At 40.5% G+C, this 16,514-nt stretch overlaps 1 protein-coding gene across 2 annotated transcripts in view; it reads right to left on the bottom strand.

Annotated features, from left to right (window-relative positions):
* naalad2 (N-acetylated alpha-linked acidic dipeptidase 2) overlaps positions 1-16,514 on the bottom strand; it is a 204,216-nt gene that overhangs the window by 21,799 nt on the left and 165,903 nt on the right. For both annotated transcript variants that reach the window (XM_068033980.1, XM_068033981.1), the window contains 2 exons: positions 13,525-13,615; positions 897-1,161 (listed from right to left, as the gene is read on the bottom strand). In XM_068033980.1, coding sequence (XP_067890081.1) covers positions 897-1,161; positions 13,525-13,615 — 356 coding nt within the window. The remainder of the gene's footprint in view (positions 1-896; positions 1,162-13,524; positions 13,616-16,514) is intronic.

The raw sequence follows: 16,514 nt of genomic DNA, 5'->3' as shown, positions 1-16,514 counted from the left end.
ATGTAATTAAAAAAAATCTCCAGCAACAATTAAAACCTTAAAAAATGAGACTCTACATTTGTAAAAGTTAACTTTCAGTGCTAGAGAGGTTGTTTGGCAATAATTAAGACTTATCACACCAGTAAAATTTTACTTACACTGGAATGGACAAGCCCTAACTTTTTCTGTCAAGTTTAGTGGGTGTCTACCACATAAGTACAGCAACCTCACGCCCTTCCATGTGTTTTAATGCCCAGTCTCTCGGCGAGGTACCAGTGCAGCAAAGCTTTTGGAGTAGCTGGTCAGTCCATATTTAACTGTGCACGTGCAGTTGCCGGAAGTTGTTGCCATACTTACACTTTGCGCAAGGTGAGTGCTGATAGCCCCATCGTTATTTTGCCAGCATGATCCAGACCTATGTTTCAGGTCTGTATCCTTACATGATGATAGGTCGTTGATCTTAAACTTTAACTCTGTTCTCTGTGCTGCCTGATCTGCTGAGTGTTCCTAGCATTTTCTGTTTTTAACTTGATCTAGATTAAAATCCATTTGCTTTTTTGTAATCCATCTTCTTAAGTGATCCAAATCTAAATTTTTTGGGAATGAATGATACATCAACTTATTGCACAATTTTTCACCTCCAGAACCTGAGTTTAATTTAATCTGTATCACTGAATGAAGATCTCCTCTCTTTCAAGATGGCAGATTCTCAATGAGTCTGACCAGCCTATCAGTTCACACAACTTCCAGAATTTTCCAGCACATTTTCTTTTTTATTTCAAATTTCCAGCATCTGCAGTATTTTGCTTTTATTCCAGAATTTATCACTCTTAACACAAAAAATTGTCCAATCGTATGGATGAAGTTCATCAAGTGAAATAATTAACTCATCAATCATAATTGAAACACTTACTTACCAAAAGAAACCTGATATTTGTTCAGCTGAAATTGATGCTGCTTGGCCTGCTCATAAATGACGTTTGCATAGTAGCTCAAAGCTTCAGCATAATCTCTGCAGTCAAAAGGTATGATGATAGAGTCAGCAATCTCATAAACTAATCCTCCTCGTACCTGGGCCACCGCAAGTAGTTTCTTAAAGGATGGGTCATAAAACCATTCCACCACCTCAAATGTTTCGTAAGCACTGTGATATACTGGGTAACTGCTGAATTTGTCAGTTTTCTGGAACACACAAGGAACATCAGAGGCTTTTAGATAATATTACAAACTAACTGTAGTGAGAATCAGCTACATATTAGAAAGAAGGCCTTTTCCAGGATTCATCATCAATTCAGTTGTAAAAGAGAGGTGAAAAAAGCCTTAACGTTTCAAATAAGTACTGAAAATGCTGAAAAGACTCAGCAGGTAGGCAGCATCTATGGAGAGTGGAAAATAAGCTTAAAATTTCAGGTCAATGACCATTCGTCAGAACTGGAAGATGCTACCAATGGACAGCTTATAAACATGAACAGAGCCGGAGAAAAGGAGTTGGGAAGAAAACAATTTGCCTGCAATTAGGTGAAAGACAGCAATTGATTAAATGATGGAAATGAAAATGGTGCAAGGGGGAGATGGTGGCATAGTGGTAATGTCACTGGACTATGTTCAATTAATTAATAAAAATCTGGAATTGAAAGCTAGTCTCAGTAATGGTGCCATGAAACTATCATCGATTGTTGAAATAATCTATCTGGTAATGTCCTTTTGGGAAGGAAATCTGCTGTCCTTATCTGGTCTGGCCTACATGTGATTCCAGACCCACAGCAATGTGGTTGAAACTTCACTGCCTTCTGAAATGGCCTAGCAAGCCACTCAGTTGTCAAGGGCAATTAGGGATGGGCAACAAATCCTGGCCTTGACAACGATGCCCACATCCCATAAAAAAATAAAAAAGACAAAAGGAGGCAATAATTAGAGCAATAAAATATGTATCTGAAACCCAGATTCTGTGTAAATGGTTCTAGAAGAGCAGAGGGAAAGAAAATCTAAAAATCCAGCTAAGGGGAGAGGGCTCAAGTGGCCCAGGAATTTGGAGGAAGAAAATGACAGATGACACTAGGGGTAGAAACCATCCTGTATATTGATAGGAAATTGCATTCCACATACCAGCCTCATTCTTGTAAGCACTAGCTCACCCATCCAATACTACCAGCATCTGCTGGCCAAGAAAATTTACTCTCTCACCCTGGTCATTCCTTCTGGTATGTTCCTCACCTCCGTTCCCTTAAGTCCAAGGAGAGATAACTGGTGTAGATCTCACTGAACTATGTAAAGCATTCTCAGGTCATGCTCTCGTCTTTCAAAACTTTTCACTATTCCAGGATCATCCTGGAATGAAAAGATAACCCCCATCTTCTCTACTGCAAACCATCTTCTTAAATACGTCTTCCCTCCCTCCTCCACTCTCATCTCCAACAAGCTTGAGGAGCTCACGGGTTTCTTTGTCACTAAGATTGAGATAATTTGATCAGCTGCCTCTGTCACTACCCTCTCTTCCGCTGGCCCACTAGGCCAAACTTCCTTTATGTTTCTCCGGAACCTTAGCCCTGAATTTGCATCTTTCTCTAGTATCTCTCCTATCTCCCCTCATGCTGTCTCCGAGCTCATCATATCCATGAGGCCCACATGATGCTCCTCAATGCCATCCCCACTAACTGGTAACTGCCTACTTCCCTTCCTGGCTCCCACGTTAGCTGACATTGTTAACAGTTCTCTCTCCTCAGGTACTGTCCCTCTCTTTTTCAATTCCACAGTCATCACCACTCTCCTCAAAAAAATCAATCCTTGATCCTGCATCTTTGCAAGCTACCACCCCATCGCTAACCTCCCTTTCCCTTCCAAAGTCCCTAAATGTATTGTTGCCTCCCAAATCTGTTCCTATCTTTCCCAGAACTCCATGTTCAAATCCCTCCAATCAGGTTTCTGCTCCTGCCGCAGGCCTTTAGTGGATGGTCCGCCCCAGCCATGTAAATGAGCCTTCGCGTATAATATTGCGGTGGTTCCGCGAAGTAAAACCCGCACTTGCAGGCCGCCATCTTTTACGGCGGCAGCAAAGTAAAATCCAGGCCATTGTTTTCAGTCCCTACCAGAAACTGTATTCGCAAGCTATCATCTTCATCCCTCCCCCGGCAACTGTATGAGGCTGAACCAGACTGTCTGTGACCTTGGTGTCATATTTGACCCTGAAATGTGCTTCTGACTATACATCCACATCGTCACGAAGAATGCCTATTTCCACCTCCGTATCACGCCTGACTCCACCTTCCGTTAACAAGGCAGGAAGAGCAGTGGAGATCTGACAGCACAATGAGAGCGGGCAGGAGAAAAGGTGCAGCAGAGGCCTAAGAGCACAGTGTGGGCAGCAGAGGCCTGAGAGCACTGTGAGAGCAGCAGAGGTCTGAGAGCATAGTGAGACCAGCAAAGGCCCAAAAGCAAGAGCAGCAGGGATAATGGAGCAATAAGAGAGAGAGAGAGCAAAAATTAATCAAGCAGTGAAATCACAGCAGATGGGTCACTGGCCGCTAAGTATTACTTTATATTGCTCTTTAAGCCAGGGCAATGGTTTAAACTAAGGGCTGAGACTATTTATTTATTTAAAAATACAGCACTGAAACAGGCCCTTCAGCCCACATAGTCTATGCCAACCAACAACCACCCATTTATACTAATCCTACATTAACCCCATATTCTCTACCACATCCCCACCATTCTCCTACCACCTACCTACACTAGGGGCAATTTACAATGGCCAATTTACCTATCAACCTGCAAGTCTTTGGCTGTGGGAGGAAACCGGAGCACCCGGCGGAAACCCACACGATCACAGGGAGAACTTGCAAACTCCACACAGGCAGTACCCAGAACTGCTGGTTAGCACCGCAGCCTCACAGCTCCAGCGACCCGGGTTCAGTTCTTAAACTAGATAAACTAGTTAATAAAGCAAAATAGCAAGTGAATAAAAACTTTAATTAAACATGTAAAGCACAGTCAGATAGGAATAGCAGAGCAGGTGGTGTGTCGTAACTGCAGCATGTGAAAGTTGGTGAAGACCAATGAGAGGCCAAGCAACCACATCAACCACACCTGCTGTGAGTGTCAGCAACTCAAGGAACATCGGCTCAGAGTTGCTGAGCTGGAGCCCAAACTGAAAACATTGCAATGCATCAGGCAGTCGTATCTGGACAGTTTGATCCAGGAGTCGGTCATACTCCTCAGGTTAGGTATTAGTTTAGATTTGTTCACTGGTCAGGGACAGGAAGATGTGACTGCGGGTCAAGTAGGTATGGGAACCCAGGATGCAATGATGGAGGTGCTTCAGCGTTTGACCTTGTCTCACAGGTACGAGGTACTTGCTACCTGTATGGATGAAAACAAAGGCTGCTGGATGGATGGGCGAACTGAACATGATACAGTGATACAGGAAGTCATTCAAGTGGTGGGGGGAGCATAAAGAAATGCATAAAAAAGTGGTAGGGGATGGTATCGTCAGGGGGATAGATATTGTTCTCTGCAGTCATGACCAGGAGTCCAAAAGGCTGTGCTTGCCCAGTGCCAGTGGCTGAAAAATAACTTAGAGTGGGAGGAGGAGGATCCAGTTGTTGTGATCCATGTAGGAACTAATGACATAGGTAGAACTAGGAATGAGGTTCTGCTGAGAGAGTTTGAAGAGCTAGGGTCCAAATTAATAAACAGAAAAACGAAGGTAATAATTTCTGGATTACTACCTGAGCCATGTGAAAATTGACATAGGGTCAAGCAGATGAAAGAATTGAATGCCAGGATGAAAAGGTGCGTGGGAGGCAGGGGTTTCAATTCATGGGACACTGGCACCAGTAATGGGGAAAGAGGGAGCTGTTCCACTGGGACAGGTTCTGCTTAAACCAGGTTGGGACCAGTCTCCTGGTGAATCGACTAACTAGGGCTGCAGCTAGGGCTTCAATTTAAAACATCAGTGGGTGGGCAGGGTCCAGGTAAGGGGTAATTTATAACTCTAAAGGGAAAAGTCAAGGAGCTAGAGCAATAGAACAATGCAGTGATTTAGTAAGGATAAGCAGAGTGTGACAGGAAGGGACAGAGTTTAACAGTTGTAGTCTTTCAGTGAATAAGGTCAAATCAAGGAAAAAAGGTGAAAAGTTAAAATTAAAGGTGCTTTATCTGAATGCATGAAGCATTCATAATAAGATAGACAAATTAATGGCACAAATAGAGATAAATGGTTTGATTTAATAGCCAAAACAGAGACCTGGTTGCATGGTGACGAAAGTTGGAAACTAAACATTCATAGGGACTTGAAGTTCCAAAAAGGCAGAAAAAGTAGAAAAGTAGTGAGGTGCAGCCCTGATGATAAAGGATGGTGTAAGGACAGTAGTGAGGCAGGATCTTGGCTTGGAAGAGCAGAAAGTATAATCAGTATGGGTGAAAGAAAGAAATAACAAGGGCCAGAAAATACTGGTGGGAATAGTTTACAGGTCCCTCTAATAGTAGCTACACTGTTGGACAGAGTATTAATCAAGAAATAATAGGAGCTTGGAAGAAAGGTAATGCACTAATTATGGAGGACTTAATTCTTCACACAGATTGGACAAATCAAATTGGCAAAAATAGTTTGGATTACATTTGAGGCAGATAAGTAGAACAATACATCATAAAACCAACAAGGGATAAGGCTATTTTGAATCTTGCCTTGTGCAATGAGAAAGTCTTAATTAGTAATCTCATAGTCAGGAATCCCCTGGGGAAGAGTGATCATAATATGATGAATTTCACATTGAGTTCAAGAGTGATAAACTTAATGCTGAATCTACAGTCCCAAACTTAAAAAAGACAATTATGTAGGGTTGAGGGACAAGTTGGGTAAGGGAGATTAGGATATTAGATTTAAAAATATGATGGTAGAAAAGCCATGGCAAACATTTTTTAAATATTCTTAATTGTCAACTAATATACATTCCATTGAGAAATAAAACCTCCATGGGAAAAGTAATCCATCTCTGGCAAACAAAAGAGGTTAAGGATAGTATTAGATGAAATGAAGAGGTTTATAATGTTGCCAAGAAGTCGAGTAAGTTTGAGGATTGGGAGAGTTTTAGAAACCTGCAAAGCATGAGCAAAAATTGATAGAGGTAGAAAATAGAATGAGAATAAACTGGAAAGAAATATAAAAGCATATTGTAAGAGCTTCTACATGTATGTAAAAAGGAAGAGGGCAGCAAAAGTACAAGACTGTCCCTTAAAGACTGAGACCAACGTACCCTCCATTTTTCTGCAGTGCACAGCTGATTTGTTAGTGCATGGGCACTTTAATTTTTTTTGTGCGGTAACTTAATGGGTCTGACTTGTGCGTGGCCTGTGTGCAGAGCTTAGAGGGAGCCGAGACAGGAGAAATTATAATGTGCAGTAAGAAAATGATGGAGATGTTAAACATATATTTGTATCTGTCTTTACAGTAGCAGACAACAAAATATCAGAAACAGTAGGCAACCAAGGGTCTAATGAGAGTGAGAGAATTACATAACTAATATTAGTTAAGAAAAAGTACCAGAGAAATTAATGGGACTAAAAGCAGACAAATTCCCCAGACCTGATGGCTGACATTCTAGCATTCTAGAAGAGGTGGCTGCAGAGATAGTGGATGCACGGTTTTGATTTTCCAAAATTCCTTAGATTCTGGAATGGTTCCAGTGGTGTAGGAGATAGCAAATGTAACACTGCTATTCAAGAAAGAGGAAGAGAGAAAACAGAATTACAGGCCTATTAGTCTGATATCAGTTGTCAGAGAGCTTTTTGAGGTTGGAATTAGCAGGGTAGATAAAGAGTAACTAGTGGATTTAGTATATTTGTATTTTCAAAAGGCATTCGATAATATGCCACATGAAAGGTTGTTACACAAAACAAGGGCTCATGGGGTTGGGGGGTATTATATTAGCATGGATAGATTATTCATTAACAGACAGAAAGCAGAGAATAATGGATCATTTTCAAGTTGGCAGGCTGTTACTAATGGGGTGTCACAAGGATCGGGGTGGGGTCTCAGCTATTTACAATCTATATTAAAGACTTATAGGAAGGAACCAAGTGTAATGTATCCCAGTTTCTGACAATACAAAGCTTAATGGGAAGGTAAGCTATGAGGAGGACACAAGAGGCTGAATTTTCATTTCAGAGACAGGACCCCACGTTGGGACCATTTCCGGGTCCCAACTCCGCTCAACATTACTGCCTACGTCTGATGGTATTTTGAAGGAAGTGGCCAATTAGTGGCCAGCTGGTGCATTCACAATCTAATTGGGGCAGTGGACACATTGAGGAGGCTGGATGTAGATGTGGCAGGCCCGATTTAAATGGCATCCGACTGCCAGCATTCTGGGCAATAGCAGAAGCTAGAATGCAGCAGAGCAGGTTGTGAATCTTTGGAATTCTCTACCCAGAGGGTTCTGGATGCTAAGTCATTGAGTATATCAAGGTTGAGATTGATAGATTTTTGGACTCTAACAGAATCGGGGATAAGAGGATTGGGCAGGAAAATGGAGTTGAGGTCGAAGATTACCTATGATGTTATTGAATGATGGAGCAGACTGAAGGGGCCATATGGCCTACTCCTGCTCCTATTTCTTACATTCTTGAAGACCCCACCTGCAACAAATGAGGAATATTAATTTTGTTATACGGAACATTAATTTTAAACTGCTGCTGGACTAAAAAGATGACTTGTTTAAAGAAATCACAGCAGTAGCTGGAAACATTTGCATGCTAAGAGAGAGTTGCCTGGAGAGGCAATGGAACTGCTGCTCCCTGATCCAATTAACCTAAATGGATTTTGATCACCAGACACTTAATGGGTAACAAGCCAGCATTCCATTTCCTCCTACCCCACCCCTCTGTGGGTGTTTAAGATGAAAGGAATCCACAAAAACGTAGGAGAGTTTGTTGAAAAAACCTAGTCACATGATCAACCTGCTGGCCCAGGGTTTTTGAATTGTGTTCACAGAACAGTTTGAAGACAGAGACTGCAATTTGAAAACAAATGAGAAGGAAAGTCTCTCCCTTGCTCTCTATCTCTCATGAATTTCCAGATCCACTGAAGCCACTTAAACCTCGAGAGAGAAGACTCCTACATCAAAACAAGTTTGAAAGTGTGCACTGGGCCCCAACAAAACAGCAAGATTTAACTGCAATCACACTCAAAGGACAGCAAATGAACTCCAGCTATTGCTTCAAACTTTTCCCCTTTATTCTTTCTCCTTTTCTGTCTCGATCTGCATGTGTGTTTATTGCATATGCATGCTAGCATGGTTGCATCGTGTATTTGAAGTAGTTTTAACTGAGTTAGAGTTTTAAGGTTAATAAACTTACACCTTCCTTGTTTAAATCTAATAAAACCTGTCTGGTTGATTTCTTTGCCACTACAATTGTAAAGCAGTGAATAAGGATTCCCTGAGGGGAAGCTAAAACACGGTGTTTTAAAAAATTAAACCTGGTTATGGCCAAACCAGGAAAAGGCTGAGAGGGAACCCCTAGACCCCTTTCTCAGCTGGTCGTAACATTATGCTCCCAGCTCATCTGTGCTGAAACACTCATCCATGCCTTTAGTACATCTAGACTTTAATATTCCAATGCATTCCTGGCTGGCCTCCCATTTTTACCCTCCATAAACTCTGCTGCCCATGTCCTAACTCGCACCAAATCCCATTCATATATTACTCCTATGCATGCTGAGCCACACTGGATCCTAGTTAAGCAATGCCTTGATATTAAAGTGCTCATCCTTGTTTTCAAATCCCTTCCTGGCCTCTCCCCACCCTCAAATTCCTCCCTGGCCTCTCCCCACTCTATCTCTGTAATCTCCTCTATCCCTAGTGTCCTCCGAGATACCTGTGCTCCTCCAATCCTGGACTCTTGAGTATCCCTGATTATAATCACTCCACCGTCGGTGGTTATGCCTTCAGCTGTCTTGTCCCTAAGCTCTGGAATTCTCTTCCTAAAACCTCTTTACCTCTTTTTCTCCTTTAAGAAGCTCCTTAAAACCTAACTCTTTGACCAAATTTAGTTTGATAATACTCCTGTGAAGCACCATGGGACTTTTTATACAATAAAGGCACTACATAAGTTGCTATTGTCAAAAATGGGAGCAGTCGACTTGACTAAGTTCTTTGTTAGTAAAACAAATAGTGCTAGGGAAATTAATGGGGTTAAAGGCTGACAAATCCCCAGGGCCTGATAATCTACATCCCAGGGTACTAAAGGAAGTGGCCCTGGAAACAGTGGATGCATTGGTGGTCATCTTCCAAAGTTCTAAAGACTCTGGAGCAGTTTCTACAGATTGGAGGGTGGCAAATGTAACCCCACTATTTAAAAAAGGAGGGAGAGAAAAAACAGGGAATTACAGACCAGTTAGCCTTACATCAGTAGTGGGGAAAAGGCTATAGTACTGAATTAGACGATTAGCCATGATCTTTTTTGAATGGCGGAGCAGGCCCGAATGGCCTACTCCTGCTCCTATTTTCTATGTTTCTTTGTTTGTTGAAATAATGATGAAGCTGGACGAGAGTACTGCAGTTGATGCTGTGTACACGGACTTACAAAAAGTGCTCAAGAAGGTACTGTGTAATAGACTTGTTAACAAAATTGAAGCCCATAGGATTAATGCAGCAGTAGCAGTGTGGCGACGAAGTTGATTAAAGGACGGAAAGCAGAAATTAGAGGTGAATGGTTCCTTGTCAGACTGAAGGGACCTATACAGTGGTGTCCCGAGGAGTTGGTACTGGAATCACAGCTCCTTTTGATATATATGAATGACATGGACTTGGGTATCGTGGACATAATTCCAAAATTTGCAGATGATACCAAACTCAGAAATATAGCAGACAGTGAGGAGGATAGTACAGCCTCCAAGAGGACAAACTGGTGAAATTGCAGGACACCTGGCAGATGAAATTAAACACAGAGAAGTGTGAAGTGATGAATTTTGGTAGGTAAAATAAGGTGCATCAATGTAAACTAAATGAAACAATTTGAAAAGGTGTGCAGGAATAGAGAAATCTGGGGGTGTATGTACACAAATCTTTGAAGCTGGCAGGAAAAGTTGATAAGGATGTTAAAAAAAGCATATGGGATCCTTGGCTTTATAACCAGCGACATAGTGTACAATAGCAAGGAAATTATGATAAACCTTTATAAATCACTAGTTAGGCCCTAGCTGGAATATTGTGTCTAAATTTGAGCACTGTGCTTTTGGAAGGTTGGCAAGGTCTTTAAGGTGTGCAGACAAGATGCATGAGAGTAGTACCAGGGATGCAGGACTTTTGTTATTATGCAGAGACTGGAGAAGCTGGTGTTGTTCTCCTTAGAGCAGAGCAAGTGGGCGGCACAATGGCACGCACCGCAGCCTCACAGCTCCAGCGACCCAGGTTCAATTCTGGGTACTGCCTATGTGGAGTTTGCAAGTTCTCCCTATGACTGAGTGGGTCCTTGCCGGGTGCTCCGGTTTCCTCCCACAGCCAAAGATAGGTAAATTGGCCATTATAAATTGCCCCTAGTATAGGTAGGTGGTAGGGGAATATCGGGACAGGTGGGGATGTGGTAGGAATATGGGATTAGTATAAATAGGCGGTTGACGGTCGGCACAGACTCGGTGGGCCGAAGGGCCTGTTTCAGTGCTGTATCTCTAAATAAATAAATTAAATTAAAAAGGTTGAAGGGAGTTTTAATAGAGGTGGTCAAAATCATGAAGGGTTTTGATAGAGTGAATAAGAAGAAACTATTTCCAGTGGTAGAAGGGTTGGTAACCAGAGGACTCTAATTTAAAATAAGTGTCAAAAAGAAAAAGAGGTGAGATGAGGGCAAATTTTTTTTTAAACGCAGTGAGTTATGATGATCTGGAATGCACTGCCTGAAAGGGTGACGGAAGGAGGTTCAGTAATAACTTTTCAAAGGAAATTATATAGATACTTGGAAACAAAAAGAATTGCAGGGCTATGGGGAAACAGCAGAGGAGTGGAACTAATTGGATAACCTTTCAAAGATCTGGCACAGGCATGAAGGGCTGAATGGCATCTTTCTATGCTGTATCATTCTATGACTGTGGTTAAGGTCTGAAGTTGTTAAAGTCAGTGTTAAGGCCAGATGACTGTAAGGTACCTAGTGGGAAGATGTAGTGCTGCTCCTCAAGCCTGCATTGAGCTTCATGGGAACAATGTAGGAGGCCAATGGCAGATGTAAGTTGAATGGAGAATTAAAATGGCTAGCAACTGGAAGCTTAGGGTTGCACTTTTGGATGGAAGAGAGGAAAGGTGATCACTCAATCTGTGATTGCTCTACCGTGAAGAGGACATCACATTGTGAGCAGCAAATCTAGTGTTCTGAGTTGGAAGAAGTACAAGTAAATCACTTTTTCACTGGATGGAGTGTTTGGGGCCATGTACGTAGGCAAGAGCAGCTGTGGCATCTCTTGAGCTTGTACGGGGGGTGTTGAGGAAAGGACAGCTGGCATTCAGAGCAATGGAAGAGTGGGACAGGTATCATGGAAGGAACTGTCCCTACAGAATGCTGAAAGGGGCGGGGAGGGGAAGATGTGTTTGGTTAACGGGCTTATCTTGGAGATGGCACAAATGGCAGAGGATTTTCTGAATGTGGAGGCAGGTGGGGTGAATGGTGAGGACAAATGTTTCTGGAAGGAAGCAGAACGGGTGAGGGCAAATTCCTCCAAAATCCAATAGTACCACAGAGCTAGATTATCTGGTGATTCAGTTAAGTTATTGGAATATTTTTGGTATCGACTGGCTTCTGTTTTTTTACTATGTATAACAGTCCATGTGCTCCAGAAGGTAATCCACTGTATGATGCACTTAGAGAAATATGAACACAATAAGGCACCACAGAAATGTAATTAATTCTAACTTTAACCATGCCTTTCAATATCAGTGGAAAGTTAGCTGATGCAAGTCTCTGTCTTTAAGGTGTTATGTAAATGCTTCCATTTTTAAATTTTTATTGAGGACTTGTGCTTAAAACTGAAATGATTCCATGGATGTGTTTTTTTACAAGGGTCACTGAGAGGTCTTGTTTGAAAACAACATTTACTGGAAGTCACATGTCTTAAGCTCAATAAACAACAGAAATCTTGGTGACATGTTAAGATTTATGATGGTTAGGAGGTTTCACTGTTAGGGTATTGTTTTGACTTTCCAGTTGGGGTGTGGACTGTTTTGAGTTAGTTGCAGGTCAGCCTGCCAAGAGAGAAACACCCAGTTCATCTCTTTCCTCACATCTCTGAAAGCCCTAAGAGTTCAGTGTATGTGAGAAGCAAAACCCTCAATGCCGCATTTCTCCTGAGACGTTCCTGGAAAGCCTGCCGGATTAATCCTCGATGCCACCTGTAAAGAACTGCTCCGGAAAAGATCCCAGTGACCCGTCTACCTGTTCTCGGATGCCAGACTGTATGCCATTTTGGGACATAACATATCTCATCCGTTTTCTTCAAGAATTAAAAAGTATTTGACCAAAGTATTTTTTTTTTGTAAGGAGCTCTGCAGAGATAATTTATTTTTTTCCTGTTAACCAGTCTGTGTGTTTGAGTAAAAACAAGAAATGCTGGAACCACTCAGCAGGTCTGGCAGCATCTGTGAAAAGAGAAGCAGAGTTAACGTTTCGGGTCAGTGACCTTCCGATGAAGGGTCACTGACCCGAAACGTTAACTCTGCTTCTCTTTTCACAGATGCTGCCAGACCTGCTGAGTGGTTCCAGCATTTCTTGTTTTTATTTCAGATTTCCAGCATCCGCAGTATTTTGCTTTTATATGTGTGTTTGAGTGTCTGTGTTGAGTTATTTAAAAAGGGTACTTTCATATTTCAAACTGTGTGTTAATGCTTTGCTTCATTACTGGATAAGTCTTGTTTTATAGTAAACTGATAGTTTTGTTGTTTATTAAAGAAACCCGGTTGGTGTATTTTACTCTGGGATAAAGAGTGGAGTATATGATTGACCATATCGGCCAATCACCCATATGGGTAAACATTTAAATATGTGCTGTGACCTGCGGAGAAGTGGAATTAGAAAAGACTCGTCCCACTCGGTGGTAACAAAGGACATGATTTGAAAATTAAGACAAACTGTGGTGGCATCATTTTAATGATTAAAAAAATCTCATTGGCAGTTGGTGACTGGTAAGTTGTACTCCATATCTGCATTTGAGTAGAAACAGGAGGAGTTGACTTCCTAACTTTACCTCAGTGCAAAGAGCAGTCAAGATAGAGCTCCTTGTGAAAATTGTTCTGATACAATGCTCTTCAGTTCAGTATAAAAGTGCAGTCATGCTAAATTAAATGGTTCATTGTATAAAATGTCCTTGAAATTTCAGTAAACTTAAAACTTTATTTTTAGGAAATACTTTTCATTTTACATGATTTCTCCAACTGTGCTAACAGAACGTTAACTTTGATCAGCACTTAAAACGTGGTAAGGATAATATGGGGAAAAAAAACAACCAGATCAGTAAAACTGTAATAAAATTTCAACAATCTACCTTGTGTACTTGTTGGAAGCACTCACCCTGTTTTTTGTGTATCGTGCACGGCCAGAGGCAATGCCAAGTCGCTGAAAATAAGCTTCAAAATCACTGCCAGATCCCAGTTTTCTTATCCTAAGTATATTAACAGACAAGAATAATTCTAACACTGTAATAAACAAATCTTACAAGAATTCCATAAGGAAACAGCTCCTTAATTTGCAATACATTTAATATAGAATACATATACTAGCTTCTAAAACTGCCCATGGGAGGAACTATTGTGAATCTACTATAGAATTAACTTCATTTCAACATGTCGATATCTGACCTGTTAACTCGAAACCTGTCAGCAAGATATTTAAAAGAGACAACGAGCTTTGTCTATGTTAAAGGTGACTACAACATATGCAGATGTGCCAAGTCATGCTAACAATTTCCTTAATTATATGCATCACGTCAACTTGTGATTAAGAGCCTTTCTTAACTGCAAATATTATGAAGGTGAAAAGGTGTTAATAAAAGCAGATGCGAACTACTAAGCATTTAATGTACCTTCTTGCTTATCCAGAAACAATAAACCAAAATGTCCTCTCAGACAGTTATTCCTTTTAATGGTGTCTTGGAGGCCGAATAACTGAACAACTTTGTAGAGATAAAACTGTAAATCTTCCACTTTTGCATTCCTAATACATAGCCACACCTATCAAGACTGCTTGCACAATTTTGTCCATGGATGGAAAATCATGGACTGCATCTGACTGATTATCTAAGACGTGCTTCTATGGGGAGCTTCCATACCAGTACGGTTATTTCTCTAAAGTGTTGTGAGTAAAGAATAATTACAAAATACAAACTATCTGTGTAAAATCAATCCTAATTATTTACAGCAGTGTCAATCTTCAGGCACAACTGATGGGGCAATTACCAATCATCTCCACTCTGGGCAGAATAGTGGTATCACTATATGCAGTCGTTCCACACAGGGAACACAGAAACAGAATATTTATCTTAAAGTTTTTCTGAACAAGGTATGCACCCAGAGCTATGACGTGAAGTAATTTATGGTCAATCTGCCTAGTGATGTTTCATCTTCGGGTAATTAGGAAAGAGCTTTCCATCTTGAGTAGAAGACTTATCAGGAAGGGAATGTAGAAAGATCAGAAAAGATTGAAAACTGTTTAGACAGAAAATAACATTGGAGAATAAAATATATAATAGCTAACTTAGTAATGTAAGTTTTTATGGTACAAGAAGCACAACAATTGTATTAGAAACAAATATAATAACTAACAATAGTATTTAAATTTCAGGGAGGAGTTAACTAGAGGGTCTCAAAAAAAGTTAGTTGAGGGTGACAAAAACAGTAAACGACTTGAAGATGGAATCAATACATCGTATTGGAAGACTGAACTGTTTTGACAAAGCAGTTAAACAGATAACATAATAAAAAGGTTGTATACCTTTATTGTAAAATCATTCAGGTATAGAGTTAAAGAAAGGAATGATCATTCCCTGTCACACTGTTACAAGAAAAGCAAAAGGCTAAGTTTTCTAAAATAATATTCATAGCTAGGGCTATAATTTTGGGCTGAATTATATGTTAAATTGAGTGGAGGTAATGTAATGGTATAATTCTGCAGAGTTACTGTACCAGACTGACAATTTTATTTTTCTTCGCCATATAGAAGTACTGAAATAGAATTTAATATTATGCTGTTTAGTCCTCGACATTATTGAGACAAGTAAGAGTTAAATAGCACTTCAATGCGATAATGCATTCCTGCTACTGGACAAACAGTGATTGAGCATTTTTAATATAAGTTGGATTATCTAGGCAAATTTAGAGACATTAGGCATTATGATAATCACCTAGACCTCAATCTATTTTTCCAGATTGACCTGAATTTTAAAAGCAATTTGATATAATGGTACTTATTTTAGACACAGCAATGAACTGTAACATTGACCTCTGTTTGTCTGATGTATATTAAAGAGAGATATAGGGCTGAATTTTATAAGCCATCTGCCGATTTTTATAAAATTCAGCCCAATGTCTCTCTTTAATATACATCAGACAAACAGAGGTCAATGAACCACTGTGCTTGGAATCGCGGCAGCTCTTTGGCGTGCGGGCCACCATTTTTCGCCTGCTGCCAAAATTGGCAACAGGCGGAAAAAATGGCAGCCCGCATGCCAGAGAGCCGCCACGATTCCAAGTGCAGTGGTTCATTTAAATAGCCAGGGTGGGCTACCGCCCGATCACGTGGAGTTTGTTGGTTTACAATTGGCCTCATTTGACGCAAATGCTCTTTAGTTTACCTTCCAGAAGAAAGGAGAATACGTGTGGCAATAGGTGTAAAATGAGAGTATCCATTATACACAATGAGGGGTCTTCTTGTTATGTTTTATGTTACACTATTGTTTAACTAGAAATTGGTCAGTGCATAAGAGATGCGAGGCTCACTTGATTGAATTGCTGAACCCGAAAGATTATCTGGTACAGACTCCAAACTATAACAACCATCTAATGTAAATACATTTCTTCTCAGGTATTTAAACATTACTTATAACATAATTCATTGTTATCATACATAAAGATTGCTGAAAGATTTTCTTTTAGAACAATGAAGTAGTAAGAAATCTATCCTTAGCCTAATTGCATCAAGAAAAAGGGGAAAGAAAAGAATTGGGGGAGGCGGGTCAAGGCAGTCGAATTAGAGAAGCATTAGGAATAGTAATTTAATCCCAAGTGATTTAGGGATCCAGGTGCATGAGTCATGAAACGCTGGTTCAGAGGTACAAAACTCAGTGAAAAAAACAGATAAATGGCATTATCATTAGGTATATCATACATTAACAAGGAACTACTATTGTCGTTATGCAGAATGCTAGTCAGAACTCAATTTGCGCTACAATCACTTATCAGAAACAATGAGACCATCTTGATCTTAAAATTTATAACGCTGAATGGTCTGTTGGACAACTTGTAAGTTTCTGTTAGAAAAGAGCCATCTCCCCAGCTTTCACTTAA

This window comes from Heterodontus francisci, chromosome 6 (assembly GCF_036365525.1).
Source record: "Heterodontus francisci isolate sHetFra1 chromosome 6, sHetFra1.hap1, whole genome shotgun sequence".
Taxonomy (NCBI): Eukaryota; Metazoa; Chordata; class Chondrichthyes; order Heterodontiformes; family Heterodontidae; genus Heterodontus; species Heterodontus francisci.
This window is presented reverse-complemented; position numbering and strand designations above follow the sequence as displayed.